The 21,374-nt window shown below is 42.6% G+C and overlaps 1 protein-coding gene across 2 annotated transcripts in view; it reads right to left on the minus strand.

Annotated features, from left to right (window-relative positions):
- Nucleotides 1–21,374, minus strand: part of USP43 (ubiquitin specific peptidase 43) — an 88,317-nt gene that overhangs the window by 39,270 nt on the left and 27,673 nt on the right. For both annotated transcript variants that reach the window (XM_010358262.2, XM_010358263.2), the window contains exons 4-9: nt 18,505–18,597; nt 16,601–16,736; nt 13,311–13,446; nt 11,159–11,294; nt 7,213–7,324; nt 823–926 (exon numbers count right to left, since the gene is read on the minus strand). In XM_010358262.2, coding sequence (XP_010356564.2) covers nt 823–926; nt 7,213–7,324; nt 11,159–11,294; nt 13,311–13,446; nt 16,601–16,736; nt 18,505–18,597 — 717 coding nt within the window. The remainder of the gene's footprint in view (nt 1–822; nt 927–7,212; nt 7,325–11,158; nt 11,295–13,310; nt 13,447–16,600; nt 16,737–18,504; nt 18,598–21,374) is intronic.

A 21,374-nucleotide genomic window follows, 5' to 3' on the forward strand; every position in this document is an offset into this window, starting at 1 on the left:
CCCATAGATGCTGCAACGACCTGGGGATTGTTTTGCAAGGCCACACACACCAGAAGGCTATAGCAACCAGAGACACAGTCACACTGGCTTTAAGCCTCAGGCACAGTCCACAATCTCTTACAGTTTAGGACCAATGATTCAGCTGTAGAATCTTCACGTACGACCGGATTGAATGAATTTGGTGTTCTGTTTTTTTTTTTGGTTTTGGTTTTGGTTTTTTGAGATGGAATCTTGCTCTGTCACCCAGGTGCAGTGGCGCGATCTCAGCTCACTGCAACCTCCAACTCCCTGGTTCAAGCAATTCCCCTGCCTCAGCCTCCTGAGTAACTAGGATTATAGCCGCGTGCTACCATGCCTGGCTAATTTTTTTGTATTTTTAGTAGAGATGGGGTTTCACCATGTGGGCCAGACTGGTCTCCAAATCCTGACCCCAGGAAATCCACCCACCTCAGCCTCTGAAAGTGCTGGGATTACAGGCGTGAACCACCATGCCCGGCCGATTTTTGGGTTTTAGTTAGATCAATCTGGGTTCAAATTTGGGCTTGCCTATTAACTAGTTGTTTAAGTGTGATCAAGTTAACTAATCTCTGACAACACTGGTGTCCCCCCCATCTTTGAAGTGGACATAATAGTGCCTCTCTAGACGTAAGAGTTCAAAGCACAGAATATGCCCAGTGATCTAACATAGCGGCTGGTACTGGAGAGGTAAGTGATCAAGAATAATGAACGCTACGAGCAATCTCATTGACACATACCCTCAAAGGACACTAGAAAAACAAGATAGGGTTCATTAACTTACTGAACCTGGACCTTCCCCCTTACCTGTCAACTGCCCAGTGACAGAGGGGCCGACTGTCCTTCGGAGACAAATAGCTGCAGGCCACAGAGAGTCCCACAACGCGAATGGAGAACAGAGACCCCAGGTTCTGCCAAGACAAAAACAGACGTAAGTCATTATGTAGCCCCTATATTGATTTAAATTAGACTCTAAAGTGGCGCATACATTAAAAAATATAATCATTATTTTCCATAGTGTATTTTGAATATTCCCGTAATAATTAGAATTCAAAATTAAGAGACAAAAACTTCATTTTTCTCAAAGATTCACACTATACCTTGTAACGCAGTGATCTAATACTGTGTTTAATATGTTAAACCTTCCCCCAAAAAATGAACACGGTGTGTTTAAATAGCGAATGCTTAACTGGAGCATATACGGGTACATTTAATGGAACATAAATCAATCATGTTAATTAATTTTTAATAGGTAACTTAACCTAACTTTATAAAGATGATTATCATCCCCACAATGAGGCAATTTTCTAAAAGCCAGTTCATGTATATTTTACAGGCAAAGTAAATATTTACACATTTTTAAATAAGCCACATAAAGAGATAGCACCTTAGTTATTATTCTAAGATATGTGTTTATTATATTCGAACTTTTCTCAAATTGAAATGAGGCTTACAATGACATATTTAATGGAAGATGCCTCTTAACAATTCAATGCAGTGAACAACTCAATTTAAAAAATGGGCAAACATTTGAGTAGCTACTTCTCCAAAGAGGTACAGACGGCCAAGACGCCCATGAAAAGATCAGCAACATCATTAGTCATTAGGGAAATGCAAATCAAGACCACGTTGAGGCACCACTTCACACCCACTGGGATGGCTATAATTAAATTTTTTTTTGAGACACTGAAGTCTCACTCTGTCACCCAGGCTGGAGTGCAGTGGCGCAATCTTGGCTCACTACAACCTCCGCCTCTTGCCTCGGCCTCCTGAGCAGCTGGAATTACAGGCGCCCGCCACCACGCCTGGCTAATTTTTGTATTTTTAGTAGAGATGGGGTTTCATCATGTTGGCCAGGCTGCTCTCAACACCTGACCTCAGGTGATCCGCCCACCTCGGCCTCCCAAAGTGCTGGGATTGCAGGCGTGAGCCACCGTGCCCAGCCTACAACTAAATGTTTTTGTTGGTGGTGGTGGTGGGTTTTTTTTTTCTGAGACAGAGTCTCGCACTGTCGCCCAGGCTGGAGTGCAGTGGCTCAATCTCAGCTCACTGCAAGCTCTGCCTCCCGGGTTCACACCATTCTCCTGCCTCAGCCTCCCGAGTAGCTGGGACTACAGGCGCCCGCCACCACGCCCGGCTAATTTTTTTTTTTTTTTTGTATTTTTCGTAGAGACAGGGTTTCACCATATTAGCCAGGATGGTCTCGATCTCCTGACCTCACCCACCTCAGCCTCCCAAAGGGCTGGGATTACAGGCGTGAGCCACTGCACCTGGCCTATTTTTTTTTTTTTTTTTAATGGAAAATAACAAGCATTGGCAAGAATTTGGAGAAACTGGAACCCTTTATGCATTGCTGGTGGGAATATAAAATGGATGGTACCGCTGCTGTAGAAAACAGTTCAGCAGTTTCTCAAAAGGTTAAATGTTCAACTACCATATAACCTTCAATTCTCTCAGGTGTATATCTAAGAGTTGCAAGGAGGGGCTTCAACAGGTATTTATACACCAATGTTCATGGCAGTATGATTCACAAGTCAAAAGGAAGAAATAACCCAAGTGTCCACCAACGATGGATAGATAAACAAAATGTGGGATATATACACAACAGAATATTATTTAGCCTTAAAAATGAAGGCAGCCCAGCGCGATGGCTCACGCCTGTAATCCCAGCACTTTGGGCGGCTGAGGCAGGTGGATCACCTGAGGTCAGGAGTTTGAGATCAGCCTGACGAACATGGAGAAACCCCGTCTCTACTAAAAATACAAAAAAATTAGCCGGGTGTTGTGGTGCATGCCTGTAATCCCAGCTACTCAGGAGGCTGAGGCAGGAGAATCACTTGAATCTGGGAGGTGGAGGTTGCAGTGAGCTGAAATCATGCCATTGCACTCCAGCCTGGGCAACAAGAGTGAAACGCCATCTCAAAAAAAGAAAAAAAAAATGAAGGAAATTCTGAGATATGCTACAACATGGATGACCTTTGAAAACATGACATTTAGTGAAATAAGTCAGATGTAAAAAGATAAATATTATATTATTCTAGTTATATAAGGTACCTAAAACAGGAAAATTCATACAGATGGAAAGTGGAATGGTAGTTACAAGGAGCTAGGGAGAGGAGAAAATGGGGAATTGTTGTTTAATAGGTATAAAGTTTTTGTTTGTTTGTTTTTGAGACAGTCTTGCTCTGTCGCCCAGGCTGGAGTACAGTGGTGCGATCTCGGCTCACTACAACCTCCACCTCCCTGATTCAAGTGATTCTCTTGCCTCAGCCTCCCGAGCAGCTGGGATTACTGGTGCCCACCACCACACCTGGCTAATTTTTGTATTTTTAGTAGAGATGGGGTTTCACCATGTTGGTCAGGCTGATCTCGAATTCCTGACCTCAGGTGATCCGTCTGCCTCGGCCTTCTAAAGTGCTGGGAGTACAGGCATGAGCCACCACGCCCGGCCAATGTTTTTGTTTTTTAATAGGTATAAAGCTTTTGTTTTGATCAGTATAATGTTTAACAAAGTTTGTGTTGATGATGAAAAAATTGGGGGTATACATAGTAGTGATGGTGGTACAACATTGTAAATGTAATTAATATACACTTATGAGTGGTTAAAACAAATAAAAGTATATATCTTTTACCAAAATTTTTTAAAAAAATAAACGGGGTCTTCATTCAAATAAAAGAAACAGATGCTTAAATTTGTCACTGATGATCTTGACAACCAGAAATAAAATAAAATTTTCTTCCAAACTCTGACAAAAGTAAAAGGCAGACACGTTTTCTTAAAAACCGTGGAGGAAAGACAGGTTGAATTAGAGGAAAACAAGAGAAAAGTGTCATAATTCCAGGAAAGAGGAACAATACATGGTAAGACAGAATGACCCGAAACAGATGCAGAGAGCTGTGAGCCGACCCCTTTGGCTGTGGGAGCTGATGTGTGCAGAGAGTATTGGCCACAAGGCTGGTGGGTAAACTGGAACTGGGCTGCAGGGGGTCTTGAGTGTGAAGGGCAGGGAGCTCGTATGTCTAGCCAAACTCTAACCACGTTCTAGTTCATCTACGGCTTCAACAAGGAGGAAATCAACATCTGGAAGTAAGATGACTTCAGGGGCTTTGATTGAGGGTTGGCCACGGAAAGGTGTTCTCCCTAAGGAGAATGTTAACTTAAATCTGGGGGAGAAAACTCTTTTTCCTCTGCCCGGAATGGAGCCTTGCTGTTTGGATAGCAAAGGCTAGCCATCATCACAGCACCAACATCTGCATAGAGGCAGCCTACGCTGCCTGCACACAAATAGTGCTGGCCTCACACACCCCCGTTTACAAAATACCATTAAAATGTTTGGGTAGCCAGGCATGGTGGCTCATGCCTGTAATCCCAGCACTTTGGGAGGCCAATGTGGGAGGACTTCTTGAGGCCAGGAGTTCGAGACCAACCTGGGCAACACAATGAGACCCCCATCTCTGCAAAAAATTTAAAATAATTAACCAGGCATGATGGCAGGTGCCTGTAGTCCCAGCTACTTGGAAGGATGAGGTGGGAGGATCACTTGAGCCCAGGAGTTCAAGGCTGCAGTGAGCTACGATCACACCACCACACTCTAGCCTGGCCAACAGAGTGGGACTCTCTCTCTCTAAAAAAAAAAAAAAAAAAAAATTGGCAATGACAGCTCTTATTTTTTTCATAATACATGCAAATTAATCCTATCCAGTAAATTGGTCATTTTTGTAAGAAACTTTCCCGTTCTCTATTCTTGGCTAGGGAGGCTCATGTCCAAACCTTCAGTACACATATGTTTAATCTCTTCAGCTCAATGTTGAGACTCCTGAATATACTGTCTTCAAATGACTGTATTTGAACCAGTATTTAATATAGTATTAAAAGAATTATGGGTTAAATGGGTGGGCTAGGCTGGAAGCCTCACAACCATCTAGAACATATGACTCCTAGAGAAAATCATGTCTGACCATACATTTACCTGTGAAACTGTGGAAAAAGCAGCTGCAGCTAAGTCAAAGGTCGCCTGTATTAGGATTTTGCTGGACCCATTGATTGCTTGATCCATTTCTGAAATTGAAATTGGGCCAGGCACAGTGCCTCATACCTATAATCCCAACACTTTGGGAGGCTTAGGCGGATGGATCGACTGAGCCCAGGAGTTCAAGACCACCCCAGGCAAAATGGTGAAATGTCTCTAACAAAAAAAAAAAAATTAGCTGGGTGCAGTGCCACACACCTGTAGTCCCAGCTACTCAGGATGCAGAGGCGGGAGGATCACTTGAGCCTGGGAGGTCAAAGATGCAGTGAGCCATTACCACACCACCGCACTCCAGCCTGGGTGTCAGAGTGAGAGCCTGTTTCAAAAATAAAATAAAGCTGAAATGACTGCAAAGGTATGGAGGCAAAAGTAGAGGTGTGGCCGGGCATGGTGGCTCACACCTATCATCCCAGCACTTTGGGAGGCTGAGGAGGGAGGATCACAAGGTCAAGAGATTGAGACCATCCTGGCCAACATGGTGAAATCCCATCTCTACTAAATATACAAAAATTAGCTGGGCGTGGTGGCACTCGCCTGTAGTCCTAGCTACTTGGGAGGCTGAGGCAGGATAATTGCTTGAACCTGGGAGGCGGAAGTTGCAGTCAGCCAAGATCACGCCACTGCACTCTAGCCTGGTGACGGTGTGAGACTCCATCTCAAAAAAAAAAAAGAAAAAAAAAAAAAAGTACAGTGTGTGAGCAGGTAAGAGTAAGGACAGCGGAGTTAAATGCTCACATGAAAATGGTTTCATGTATTGCAATAATCAGCAGCATAAGGTTTGGGAGAAGGTAAAGCTCTCACTGGATAGACTGACCTACTTGCAGAGGAGTTTCTAATTTGGGCCCTTTGGTGGATCTGCTCTACAGTACATTGAACAAAATCCTTCAGAGATAAAAGTTGGGACAAATGTAGTGAAGGTTTTTAACAAAGTGTTATTTGGTATAAATCCTAAATCAAACATATGGCTTTTGCTGAGCAGGAAGGAGCATGAATTATGAGGAATTATCTCTGAGATAAGATCTGTGTGTGCTCTGAATAAAAAGCTTTTACTATGGGAATAGTTAGGGGAAAACAGGAATCTGACACAACTGACCTGTCCCTAAAAATTTCAACATCTTCAAGCAACCATCAGAATAGTTTCTGATATTATAGGAACTAAAAAAAAAACAATCAATAGTTCTTAAACATGATGTTTTTGTTTGGAAACTATCAATCTGAGAATAAATAAACAAGGCAAATGTTGTTTTCCTTTGAGTTATCTTAGTTTTTAAAAAATCTGGACAAAATTATTTTAACATCTAGATTTTCATATTTGGACATAATCATTCATTTTAATTTTCCTCAGAAATTCTATCTCAAGTCCCTTGAAAGTGTTGATTTAAACATATAGTTGCAATTTATCACAATATGCTATCTTCTAGGAAAAACTATGGTAAGCCATAAACATACAAAATTGGGAATAATAATGTAAATGCTTAGCGAGTGATGGAAAATGTGAAAAAAAAAAACACTTTTGTAATGTAAATGCCATTTTCCCAATGGTGTTTTGAAAGATTTAATAAGAAAAAGCTCTGTCCCTGAAAGGTATTTTATAATGGCACAAAAGTAAAACACTACAGACTATAAGATGGTTACTTCTACTTGCACACAAATCTAAGTCATTTTATAAACCAGTATGAGCACTCTTTAACAGCAAATTCTCCTCATGTTATAAACCAGTATGAGCACTCTTTAACAGCAAAATCTCCTCATCTTATAAACCAGTATGAGCACTCTTTAACAGCAAATTCTCCTCATGTTATAAACCAGTATGAGCACTCTTTAACAGCAAATCCTCCTCATGTTATAAACCAGTATGAGCACTCTTTAACAGCAAATTCTCCTCATGTTATAAAACAGTATGAGCACTCTTTAACAGCAAATTCTCCTCATTTTATAAACCAGTATGAGCACTCTTTAACAGCAAATTCTCCTCATTTTATAAACCAGTATGAGCACTCTTTAACAGCAAATTCTCCTCATTTTATAAAACAGTATGAGGACTCTTTAACAGCAAATTCTCCTCTCCTGAGCTACCCTAAATTCCAACCCTCCCAATACACACACCCACACTCACACACGCACGCACACACACACACACACACACACACACACATACACCACTGACCTGTACAGGGGCCTCACTCTTCATAAGATGGCGGACCTTGCTGAGGATAGACTGCTGGAGCTGGACCCAGGAAACAGCTCTATCTTCCCTTATCAGGAAGGGCGGCCCAAACCTGAAAATCCAAGGAAATCAGGTTATCCCAGCAAAGGAAAAACCAGCAACATCCACCAGTCATGAGTGGTTGTTCTACCCCTGGCTTCCTCTCAATAGGATAAGTGACGAGTTAACAGCCAAGCACAAAAACTCAACAGCGAAAAAACAAAGAACCCCATTTGAGAATGGGCAAAGGATCTGAAGAGACGTTTCTCAAAAAGACACACGTAGCCAACAGGCATATGAAAAAATGCTCAACGTTACTAATTATCAGGGAAATGCAAGTCAAAACCCCAGTGAGATATCATCTTACCCCAGTTAGGATGGCTATCATCAAAAAGACAAGAAATAACAAATGCTGGTGAGGATATGGAGAAAAGGGAACTCTTATACACTCTTGGTGGGAAAGGAGACACCATGGCGAACAGCATGGATGTTCTTCAAAAAACTAAAAATAGAACCACCATATGACCCAGCCATCCCACTACTGGGTATTTATCCAAAGGAAAGATTGTGCACTCCTGTGTTTATTGCAGGGCTATTCACAATAGCCAAGATTACAAATCAACCTAAGTGTACATCAGTGGATGAATGGAAAAGAAATGAAAAAGAAAACGTAATCTATATACATAATGGAATACTATGCACCCATGAAAAAGGAATGAAATCCTGTTGTTTGCGGCAAGATGGATGAGGCTGGAGGACATTATGTTAAGTGAAATAAGTTAGGCACAGAAAGATAAATACTGCATGTACTCACGCGTGTGGAATCTAAAAAAGTTAATGTCATAGAAGTAGAGTAGAATAGTAGTTCTACTAGAGGCTGGGAGGGGCTGGTGGGAGCTAGGAAAAGGTTAGGTAATGAATAAAAATTATAGCTAGATAGGAGAAATAAGCTCTAGTGTTCTACAGCAGTACAGAGTGACTATTGTTCACAATAATTTATTGTATGTTTTCAACAGCTAGAGGATAGGATTTTGAATCTTCCCAACATGAAATGATAAATGTTTGAGGTGATGGCTATGCCAATTATCCTGATTTGATCATTACACACTATATACATGTATCAAAATATCACTCTGTACCCCATAAATATGTATAATTATGTGTCAATTAAAAATAATGTAAACGGTTATTAAAGCTAAACACAATCCAAAATTGCCAATCAGAGAACCTTGTAACAAATGGAGACATTGCAATGTAAACAGAGGCCCAGTGATACAAAGCCAGAGAGATACTGCTATGTAAACAGATTACTCCAAATGACCAGATAGCTGGCAAAGTCTCTTCTCCACAGCGGGGAGTAGAGTAAGAGAACCTTGGAGCCAGGGGAAGGCAAGGCAGAGACATAAGTCCAGATGACACAACCGTTGGTTTGGGGTATCAGGAACATTCTCCTCATTGGGGACGGTATCCATGTCCCAACATAGTAAGTGCACAGCAGTGAGCTCATGGTGTACAGGATGCCGGGTGAGGGTGCACCTGTGGGCCCTAACTCTGCTGTGGGTACTCCTGGACGAATCACTAGCCACTCACTGCTTCCTGGCCTCGCTGCAGCCTGTGTGAAGACCCAGTGAGGTAAGAATGTGAAACTGTTAAATAAAATTGGCTAAAGCAGAGCACAAGTATGAGGTGATCTGTCTGGACAGGCAAGAGCACTGTGCGTCCATTGTTGTGTGGACAGATCAGTTTACTTAATCCATCCTGTACTGTGCGGCGTTCCAAGTTTTTATTTAAACAATGCTTGCTTATCGCAGGAACTAGATATAACCTTGAACATAACCTTTGCGTGCACAATTATTCCCTTAGGGTAAAGTTCCAGAAGTAGAAAGGCAAGACTAAAGCTCTTTCTTCCCAAATCATCCTCTGAAGAAGCCATACCAATTTACCTGATTTCCCGGACCCTGGCCCAGAATGAGCATTATCAATTTCTAAAAATTATTTAACAATCTAAAAGGTTAAGAATAGTATTTTGCTATTGCAACCAGAATTTCTTCTACTACAAATGATGCTGAATTTTCTTTTTTTTTTTTTTTTTTGGAGACGGAGTTTTGCTCTTGTCGCCTAGGCTGGAGTGTAGTGGCGCAATCTCACCTCACCACAACCTCCGCCTCCTGGGTTTAAGCCATTCTCCTGGCCTCAGCCTCCCGAATAGCTGGGATTACAGGAGTGCACCACCACACCTGGCTAATTTTATATTTTTAGTAGAGACAGGGTTTCTCCATTTGTCAGGCTGGTCTCCAACTCCCAACCTCAGCCTCGGCATTCCAAAGTGCTGGGATTACAGGCATGAGCCACTGTGCCAGGCTGATGCTGAATATTTTAACCTATGCTTGTATTTCTTCTGTGAACTAATGTTAATCTCTGTGGTTCATTTCACCAAGGGTATTTATCTCCTTAATTTTCAAGAGCTGGGATTTATAGGATGGACATAAATCCTTCGCCTCTCACATGACATAAATATCTTTCCTCATTTGCCCTTTGCCTTTCAAATTTGCTTTTAGTTTAAATTTTTAAATATATTTGAAACATCAGCCTTTTCCTTTACAGCCTCCTGACTTTCATGTTAAACTAGCCCCCACCCAAGGACATAAATATTCTCCCATGTTGTCTTTGTTTTTTTAATTTATTTTTTATTTATTATTATTATTATTTTTTTTTTTTTGAGACAGAGTATTGCTCTGTTGCCCAGGCTGGAGTGCGGTGGTGCGATCTCAGCCAACTGCAACATCTGCCTCCTGGGTTCAAGCGATTCTCCTGCCACAGCCTCCCAAGTAGCTGGGACTACAGGTGCGCACCACCACCCCTGGCTAATTTTTTGTATTTTTAGTAGAGACAGAGTTTCACTGTGTTAGCCAGGCTAGTCTCGAACTCCTGACCTCGTGATCCACTCACCTCAGCCGTCTTTAAGTTATATTATGGCTTCCTTCTCTACAGTTACCTCTCTAGTCAACCTGAAATTTATACATGTGAATCCATAGCAGGAGTTAAAAGTTGACTATTTAAAATAAAAAGAAACAAAGAAATCAATTAGCCCAATTAGCCCAGCCTTACTTTTGAATAATTCATTCACTCTCTAGTAATATGAAATATACCATAATTCTGAAATTATTAAAATACTGTAATACAGGCAGAAGAATATACAATTAAATCAGTCAAACAGAATAGGCCACCTGTCTATAAGTATTTATTGTATGATAAAAATGATATATTTCATATTACTAGAGAGTTAATGAATTACTCAATAAGTAAGGCTGGGCTAATTGATTTTTACAAGCTGAGTTAACTAATAATATTTTAATTATTAGAATAAGCTATCATTTTGTTCTTACCAGTTTCTTATTCAAGATACATTTTAGAAACATTTTATCCATCTAAATATATCTTAATGTAATTCTGTCTTTTAAACACTTTATTGGGGCTATATAAGAAAGCTATCTGTTTTTGTATATTTGTTATATAACCCATCAATTTCCTGAACCCTTTCCTTACTGCCAATCACTTTCCAGTTCTTGGTTTTCTGGACAGACAACCAAATTATCACCTCTTACAGCCAGTTTCTTTTAGCACTGCACCGCCTAGGTATTACAATATAGAATAATAGTGGTGAGGGCAGTAAAAATTGTTCCTCCGATTAATAGGAAGGCCTCTGATGTCTGATGGTTAGGAATGACAATGTGAGCCAAACGCTTAAGGCAGATATTTCTAATCCTCTTAGTCAGAAAGGACCCTACTTCTGGCTCCTACTTGATTAACCTTGGGAATAAATATTTAATTTTACTCTAGACAGGCTCCCAAGCACAGGTCTACAAATTCCAGACACCACATGAAAAAAGAATAAAGTGAAACATACCTGCTAGCCTGCTGCCCTGACCCCACCAAGTTACAGAAGAGGATTAGCACCTTGCTCTCACTGTGGAGAGAGAGGGAGAATCGCTGGCCCTCACGGGCTGCCAGGCGTGGGGAGACCGACAGACCCAGTGGATGAGCTGGAGGAGAGAGAATGACATTCATTCATATTCCTAAAGGAGCTGCTTTCCTGGGTCAGAGCCTTAGCTTCTCTAGTCCCTCTTTCTCTTTGAGCATCTATTAACCACCAATGGGGGGCCACTAGAGGGTTTTAGGGGAGGAGATAATGAGGTTCATGACATTTGTGCCATCTGACACCAGGCATACGAACATCAAGAATATGGTAGTGAATCTGCAATTGTGTTCACCCAGTAGCTTTTGTTTGTTTGTTTGAGACAGAGTCTCGCTCTGTCCCCCAGGCTGGAGTGCAGTGGTGCAATCTCGGCTCACTGCAAACTCTGCCTTCCAGGTTCAAGTGATTCTCCCGTCTCAGCCTCTCCAGTAGCTGGGACTGTGGATGTGCGCCACCACGCCCAGCTAATTTTTTTGTATTTTTAGTAGAGATGGGGTTTCATCGTGTTGGCCAGGCTGGTCTTCAACTCCTGACCTCAAGTGATCCTCCTGCCTTGGCCTCCCAAAGTATTGGGATTTCAGGCATGAGCCACTGTGTCCGGTCATCACCCTAACAAGAATTTAGGTAGATTCAAGTAGAACAAGAATTTAGGTAAATTCAAGTAGAACAAGAATTTAACTAATATTTTTCAAGGCACCCGAAATATACTCCAAAATAATTTTGGTTGCTTTTATGACTTCATTACAGAGCCCCAGGGTATCCACTCTCTTAGAAAGCCAACAAAAGAAGTATAGAGAGACGGGTGAGAATCTTTACCAATGAGGAAGTAGAGAAATTAGACTATCCTCCATTTGCATCTCAGTTCTGAACTGTTGACTTTCAAGGAAAAGATGTGTCCACCATGACTGAATTTGAAAGGAGAACTTGTTTCACTGGGTTGTAACATAGTCAGTGTCAGTTAATGTCTTGTTCTAGATTCCAATGCCCAGCATCTCCCTGTCAACTCAGAGAACTGCGAACATCCAGTTCCTATAGCCTGCTACCTAGGCCGGCTAAAACATGGGGCCAGGGCATAGGAATCATCTGGGGTATAATGTAACACTGGCGTAGGGTCCTTTAAATATGGGCCTTCAGGCTGGGCGCGGTGGCTCATGCCTGTAATCCCAGCACTTTCGGAGGCCGAGGCAGGTGGATCATCTGAGGTTAGGAGTTTGAGACCAGCCTGGCCAACACGGTGAAACTCCGTCTCTACTAAAAGTACAAAAATTAGCCGAGCGTGGTGGCAGGCATCTGTAGTCCCAGCTACTTGGGAGGCTGAGGCAGGAGAATCACTTGAACCCGGGAGGCGGAGGTTACAATGAGCTGAGATCGTGCCACTGTACTACAGCCTGGGTGGCAGAGTGAGAAACCATTTCAAATATAAATATATATATATATGTCTCAAATATATATATATTTATATATGGGTCTTCTTCACTAGCAACTTGGCCAACATGTATCCTGACCTACAAATAAAAAGGACTGTTAGAAATTGACCATGTTAGCCAGTCCATGGAATAGGAAAAACAAGCATTAAGAAGTGGAACTATTTTGTTAAAAAGTCATTTAATAAACTCTTTAACCATGTACTGTTCAAATTTGTAGACATTTTACTTCACACACAAACCTTGACCCATAGGAATCCTGACAGCAAAGATGACTCCAGCATTTACACCAAATGGTAGTTCTCAAAGTGTGGTTCCTGGACCAGCAGCATCAGCATCACCTGGGAACTTGGTTAGATGTGCAAACTCTTAGGCTCCACCCCAGGCCACTCAAATCATAAAGTCTGTGGGTAGGGTCCAGAAATCTGCTTTCACATGCCCTCCAGGTGATTCTGATATTCACTAAGGTTTTGAGAATCCCTGTATTAGCTGAATAATTTTTAATATCAACCATCTGCACACAACAAATGCCAGGGATAATAAGTCTGACTGTTCCAAGTGCTAAAACTGGATGTTTTATGCCTTTGCACCTAAAGAGTATACTCTGAAATCTGTAACTCATCAGAGCCAAATAAAATTGTGCAAAGCACCTGTTATACCTGAGAGAGTCCCCTGGCTGGGTGAGGGAGGAACTTGAAAGGCATACACATTATCTCCCTCTGCAATAGTATTCAGGTCCTCTTCATCAAAGAAAGACCGCTGGAATCCACTGGGATACAGTTCAACTAAGATCACCTGAAATGAGAAAGATCATTTTCCCTCTTGATTTCTAAAAGAGAAATCAACAGATAAGAAATCTAAAAGTGACTGATAGTCAACACCCATTTTCACCCTTTCCTTCCTTCTGATTGGCTACTTATTTTTAGTAGTAAGGCACAGTAGATACAACAATTAGACTGTCCACAGACATCTCAAGTGCGACCAAAAACAGAAACTGAAAAAATAAAAAAAAAGAAATCTAAGTTTTATACCAAGCTAAACAAGCACACAAAAATGACAACAAAATAAAGCCCTCCTCATGTGAACAAAAAGTGTTTACTACAGAGTGAAAGAATTTCTGAATAGGTTTACTAACCTTTTTCACATGATTGCATACATAAAAAAATATTTTCACCAAACTTTGAAGTAAACAGGAGATGGTTTGGTAGCAGAGTAGAGGGGTGACTACTGTGGTAGCCCTAACTGCCCTAGACCCAACTCTGCTACCCCGAGGGCTGAAGAAATCAATATTTCAGCACACATAACCTCTTCAAGGTACACTGCCTGGGAAGTTCTCTTTAAAAAGATGCATTTCAGGGCTGAGCACAGTGGCTCAGGCCTATAATCCCAACACTTTGGGAGGCTGAGGAGGGAGGGTCACTTGAGCCCAGAAGTTCAAGACCAGCCTGGGCAACATAGCAGGACCCCATCTCTACACAATTTTTATTTTTTAAATTAGCCAGGCATGAGCCTGTAGTTCCAGCTACTCAGGAGGCTGAGGTGGGAGGATCCCTTGAGCCCAGGAGTTCAAGGCTGCAGTAAGTTATGATCACACCCCTGCACTCCAGCCTGGGCAACAGAGGAAAATCCTGTCATTCATTCATTCATTTATTCATTCATTCATAAATAAATAAATACATAGATTTCAGGATTTACAAACCTGAATCAAAGAGAAAACTTGAGTTGTAGGAAGAAATGATGAACCAAAGAAAATGGTAAACATTGGCAAAGGTAAATATTATCGACTATATAAAGCTAAAATAATAACTATTACTACTATTACAGTTGGAGGTAGAGAAGGGATTAAAATACTGGACAATAATATCTAAATCAAAAAGGTATAAGGGGATTTAATGCCACGCCAAGATCCTTGTGTTACATGGGAAGATTAACATTAGACTAATAATTACGCAAGTTGACATTTTAATAACCACTGAAAGAATGGAAATATAATGTATATGTACTTCATCCCAGAAGAGACGAAATAAAGAAAAATTGCTCAATCTAAAAGAATCATCTTCTAAAAGAAGAAGACTGCTTAATCTAAAAATTGGGGGTGAGGGGGGGCAATACAAAATAGAAAAACAGGGTAAATAGCATAAGATGACATAAATAAATCCAAATACAGGCTGGGCGTGGTGGCTCACACCTGTAATCCCAAGACTTTGGGAGGTTGAGGTGGGCAGATCATGAGGTCAAGAGATCGAGACCATCCTGGCCAACAGGGTGAAACCCTGTCTCTACTAAAAACACAAAAAATTAGCCGGGCGTGGTGGCAGGCGCCTGTAGTTCCAGCTACTCGGGAGGCTGAGGCAGGAGAATCACTTGAACCCGGGAGGTGGAGGTTGCAGTGAGCTGAAATAGTGCCACTGCACTCCAGCCTGGTGACAGAGTGAGACTCCGTCAATAATAATAATAATAATAATAATAATAGAAAAATAAATCCAAATACATATATCTATGATTTTAGATAATATAAATGCAATACACTTGCCAGCTAAAGAAAACAAAACATCAAAACAGATGACTTTAAATTTCAGTGGAAATGCTCACCCCGCACTGGCATCCCCAAGTGATTCTCATCTCCCTGAACCAAGACATCACACCTCTCAAATTCCTGCCGGATTTTTCATGCTCTTAATTATTCAAACGCTCCCTCTCATAGACTTCTCCCTTTTGATCTTTTCTTATGGCCACTTTCTCCCCAGGACTCTCACCCACTGTCCCTGTCTCTCTCCATCTCTTTCAGTAACTCCCCATAGTGCCTTTTAGAGTTTACAAAGCAAGAGACACACATTTCCGCCGCAACCTGAGAGAGTCATAAATATTCTAGGAGGCGGAGATAGAGGTCAGAGGGATTGGCTGGGCAGGGGCAGAAAGGAGCCCACTGGGGTGACGGGGAGGCTGAGGAAGCGTGGAGGTTATAGGAATATAGCTATGAATGTAGAGAAAGCCAGCAAAGCACAATCTTCACGTAGGTAGACATTATTGTATGTGCGGCATGTCTTCCCAACAAGGTTAAAAATATTTTTTGATTTGAAAAAAATCCCATGAGATAGTCAGGGAAGTGTCAATTTTTCATTTCACCGTTAAGGACACAGAGCCAAACGCGTACCGTGTCCAGGGTCAGAAACTTAGGGAGCTACTGAGTCACCCTGAGGGCTGCTCCCATCCTCCCATGGTGGCTTGGCGCCACCATGGCCTCCTCCCTATTCCTCATGAGGGCCCCTCCAGGCACCGTGAATCCAATCCCTTTACCAAGACTCATTTGAAAAGAAAACAAGTAGAACACAGCCATCCCAGCTTCCCCCAGATGTTCTCTCTCATGTCACACATCCTCAGTTCTCTCACAGGTCCTCCTGTTTCATTCACCGTTCCTTTAGTGTCCTGCTTTATACTCCCAAGACTGAAAATATATAGTGGTGGCTTGGGCTATGAAGTCAAACCATCGAAATCCAAATCCTGGCTCAGCCACTTACCAGCTAGTGACGTTGGGCAAGTCACTTAACCTCTCAGGGCTTCTTTATTCCCCATTAGTAAGATGAGGATAATTGTAATGTCTACTTCACAGGACACCTGTGATTAAACCAGGCATGAATAGAAAGGTCATAGAACAGTGCCTCACACTTAGTAAGCACTACCTAGGGGTAGCTATTGTTGGAATTATTATGATCATAATCGTCATCGCCTTCTTGGAAGGCAAAGGTGTTCTTTTCTGGTCATTCTGTGTCAATTCAGGGAGAAGTCAAGGCCCAGTCATCCCAGACGCCAGGCACTACTAATCAAACAGAAACCCATGAGTCATGCTGGAGTCACCTGGGAACCACAAATTGGCCTAAACAGCCTAGACAGCTGGCTCACTTAGCATTCTGTCATCCAATGACCAGGCCCCAGTGCAATTCTATCACACCTCATCTGCAGGGACGCCTCCTTCCTCTGCAACCATCCTCCTCAGGACTGCCACTGTGCTGAGGATTGGCACGGCCAGGCCAACCCGCAGGAACCGCTGGCTCTTAGAGGGGAAGACCAAGGTGACACTCAAGAACCTGGAAAACAGGAAGGGGCAACACCCTTAAAGGACTGACATGAACTGTGAACGACATTGTTGATGATGGATCAAGGCCGGGCGCGGTGGCTCACACCTGTAATCCTAGCACTTTGGGAAGCTGAGGCAGCTGGATCACCTGAGGTCCAGAGTTCGAGACTAGCCTGGCCAACATGGTGAAACCCCGTCTCTACTAAAAGTACAAAAAAATTAGCTAAGTATGGTGGCGGGTGCCTGTAATCCCAGCTACTCGGGAGGCTGAGGCAGGAGAATCGCTTGAACCTGGGAGGTGGGGGTTGCAGTGAGCAGAGATGGCACCACTGCACTCCAGCCTGGGTGACAGACCGAGACTCCACCTCAAAAAAAAAAAAAAAGAAAGAAAGATAATGGATCAAGTTCAGCACGTAGTTAATCTCTACTTCCTGGTTGTGTCCCTGTACTTAGTACATTGTCACCAGGTGGCAGGGTAGAGCCAAATCTTCTAAACTACTTTTCCAGAGAGTTGGGGGGAAAAAAGTATTTGATTAAGAATCACCATAGAGATGTCTAATCTCAAGGCTCTAGTTGTTAAATAGATAAGCTTAAACAAAAACAAACTCCACAGTTTGAAAATTAAAGCAGTCAAGGTGTTTTTTTCAGTACAAATCAACACTACTGATGACATTCTCCTTAATGAGAGTCTCCTTTGGAAATCTTCGCTTCTCCTTCCCACCAGTATATGAAGGCCCACTCTTGCAGCCACTGTTTCTCTTGATCTGTACTCCACTAACTGCCCAAGTCACACAGGTAATTAATTAATAGAGCTGGGATTCGAACCTGGGCCGTCTGGCTCCTGAGTCAATGGTCTTAACCCCTGTGCTGCGCTGTGTGTCAGGCTGGGAGTCTTAGATCATCACATCTATAAGTTGACATTATCTGATGGTGTCACTGATGATAGACAGCACAAGCCATGTTCTAGTATAAGCCAATAGTTATATCTGTAGTGCAGAATATCAGCAGCACAGGATTTTAGAGCAGAAAGGGAGACTGAGTTGCTGAGGAAGGCCTTCTGAAGATGTCATGTCTTCAGCTGCATCCTAAAGGCAGGAGATGTCAACAGGCACAGGGTAGGAGAAATGGCACTTCAGGAGGTGGGGAACATAAAGAGGAAATGCCTCTGTTCCAATGCCAGAAAAGACAGCCTACATAGCTTACCCACATGCCAGGATACGGACATTGGCCATTTGCCTTCCTGGTCACTGCAAAGGTGTGGGCTTACTTTTACAGAACTCGGCCCATGGTGCCTGTTACCCAGCCCTACCTCCACTTTTCTTTGTCACTCATCTTCCCCAAACAACCCTTTTCCTCGTTCTTTGCTTCTTAAAGATATCTTTTTCCTACACCTTCCCAAAGAAGAAAATAGATTTTTGAAATTGAAATAAAGCTGGGGGAAAAAAAAAAAAGCAGGTGGCCACAGATTTTCTCTAGTTTGCCTCCATGTGACCAAGTGAGACCAACGGGTCCGTGCCAGCTTCTGAATGGGCCACAGACCTAAGTCTGGCAATTGTGCCAAACATTCATAATTCCTTCCTCAGCTAGAGAAGGGACACAGTAACCTTTTACTCTGTCAATTTCAATAGTTGAATGTCATCCAGCTATAGGGCTGGTTTCCAGAGAAATGCTGGCTGAGAAGCAAAGGAGAGAAAATGGCAGGTGTGAGGCCAGAAGGTTCCCCGTAATGAGTAAGGATGGAAGTCAAGTTCACTGGGCAAGCCGCGACACTCACGTACCTCGTCTGGCGCAAGGGGATAGGTAGGGACACACACAGGAAAGGATCAAAGGTGTTGCTCTGTTTCAGGCAGTGGGGACAAGTCAAGGAAGATCTGTGAGGGTGAAGAACAGAGGCGAACGTTTAATCACACGTAAACAACTTGGCGGTAAAATTCAATACAGAATTACCCTTGCATTTCCACTCCCAGTGATTCCACTCCTAGGTACATACCCAGAAGAATTGAAAACAGGTGTTCAAATACTTGTATACAAGTGTTCATAGCTGCTCCATTCACAATAGTTAAGATGGGAACAATCCAGCTATCCATCAACAGACAAATGGGTAAACAGAATATGGTACATCCACATAGTGAAATATAACTCAGCCATAGAAAGGAATGAACCCCGGTCCATACTACAATGTGGATGAACCTTGAAAACAGTAAGCTAAATGAAAGCAGCCAGACATGAAAGGGCACATATTGCATGATCCCGTTTATAGGAAGTATCCAGAACAGGTAATGCCATAGACACAGAAAGCAAATTGGTGGTTGCCAGGAGCTGAGGGAAGGGAGGATGAGGCTGACTGCTTACTGGGTACCAGGTTTTATTTTGGGGTGATGAAATGTTTAGGAACTAGGAGGTGGTAGCTGCACAACACTGTGAATGTACATGTCACTGAATTGTACGCTTTAGAGTGTTTATGTTACAGGACTTTCACCTCCATTTTTTTTAAAACAGAAAAGAAACTTTAGGACACATAGAAATGCACTGAGTATGGGAAGGGAAGCTGTAACCCGTTCCTGCCATACAAACCCAGCATGCCAACTTCCAGGCTGAACGGATCTCAGGGCCATCTCTTCCCCTGCTTCTCAGCCTCACTGTGCCCCGGAACCACAGGAAGCTTTCAAAAAAAATTCCAATGCCCAGGCCCCACTCCCAGAGATTCTGTTTCAAGGTGGGTAGAGAGGGGTCTGGACATCAAAATCTTTCTAAAATCCTGAGAGCTTTTAAGCTCCCCAAATGACCCTAGTGTTCACCCGTAGTAGAGAACCACTGACATTGCCCACCCTCCTTACTGTACAGAAGAAGAAACAGCAAGAAGTCGCTCCTTAAAGTAACAACTAACATTGCAATAGCATTTGCTAAGAATCAAGCATCATTCTGAGCACTGAGCATAGATGAACCCATTTGCCACCCATAGTAACTGATATTATGCCCATTGTACAGAAGAGAAATCTGAAGCACAGCGAGGTTAAGTAATCCACTGAAGAACATACGGCTCTTAAGTAAGAAAGCCAGGCTCGGTTTCCCGACTCCATGCTCATATCATTCCTGTGTTCTTCAGTAGAAATCAGTGAGGTGTCAATTGCTTCGGTTTCCCGACTCCATGCTCATATCATTCCTGTGTTCTTCAGTAGAAATCAGTGAGGTGTCAATTGCTTCAGAGTAGATATATATAATGTTCATTTATATTCTTTCAACTCTTTTAAACTTTATACTCCCTTACTTTAAAATGGATCTCTGAAAATGAAATGCAACTTTTTTTTTTTTTGAGACAGAGTCTCACACTGTCACCCGGGCTGGAGTGCAATGGCGTGATCTCAGCTCACTGCAGCCTCTGCCTTTCGGGTTCAAGTGATTCTCCCTACTCAGCCTCCTGAATAGCTGGGATTACAGGTGCCCGCCACCACGCCCAGCTAATTTTTTGTATTTTTTTCAGTAGAGATGGGGTTTCGCTATGTTGGCCAGGCTGGTCTCGAACTTCTGACCTCATGATCCACCCACCTCAGCCTCCCAAAGTGCTGGGATTATAGGCGTGAGCCACTGTGCCCGGGTGAAATGCAACTTTTATATTGCACATGTACGTACCAATTCTCTTTCTCCTATCATATGATGCAAAGGATTTCTCTGCATGCTATGTTACTAATCCTAAAAATCTACATTAACTTCTCTGAGGACACAGAACAAGACCGCCCTGGCAGTCTGACTCTGAAGTCCATACTCTTAGCACTGTATGACATTACCGGGATAAGTCAGCAAGTAAGCCAAAGCTGGTATCAGAACAGGTTTCCTGAGTCCTTGTGGAAAGTGCCCATCTTGTTTGATTGGTTTTCCACTGAGCAGACAAATAGGAAAATCCAGGGACACACAGGAACATAAAGGGGAGGGTGCCGCCTGAGGCAATCCTGGGTGATCTGTCCACTACAAGTCAGTTATCTTGGATACAACTTATCAGACCATCAACCTGATTATAGAAAACAGGCCCCAGTACTGGACATTCCATCGCTCCTGCTGCCTCAGGTCATTTGCCTTTGGGAGACCCATGGTAGTGTTTTTGTTGAAAGCACTGTATCAGACAGTGAGTACCAGCCAGCAAGAAACCCAACATTTCTGGGGTCTCCTTTGCCCTGCATTTCTCCTCCAGTCCTTCTCCACCTCTGTCCATCACGTACCTAGGCAAAAAATTGGCCTGAAGGATATACTTGGGTCATTGGGAAATCCCCAAATTCCCATTTCACAAGTATATAAACCAATGAGAGAGAATGTTTTTCATTGACGTCTTCATGTTTTTCAGTCTACTAAAACTATGCCGGGTTGCATTTATCTTGAAGCATTGCAACATATGAAACCGGTTCAGGAATATGACTTTTACATTGAGCCACCAACTGCTATCTGCTAGCAAGTGATGAGTGGTTTGTAGAAAAACAAATAGAATGGGCAAATTTTATATTGAAAGAATGAAAATGGGCCGGGCGCAGTGGTTCATGCCTGGAATCCCAGCACTTTGGGAGGCCGAGGCAGGCGATCACCCGAGGTCAGGAGCTTGAGACCAATCTGGTCAACATGGTGAAACCCCATCTCTACTAAAATTACAAAAATTAGACAG

This window comes from Rhinopithecus roxellana, chromosome 19, assembly GCF_007565055.1.
Source record: "Rhinopithecus roxellana isolate Shanxi Qingling chromosome 19, ASM756505v1, whole genome shotgun sequence".
NCBI classification, from domain to species: domain Eukaryota; kingdom Metazoa; phylum Chordata; class Mammalia; order Primates; family Cercopithecidae; genus Rhinopithecus; species Rhinopithecus roxellana.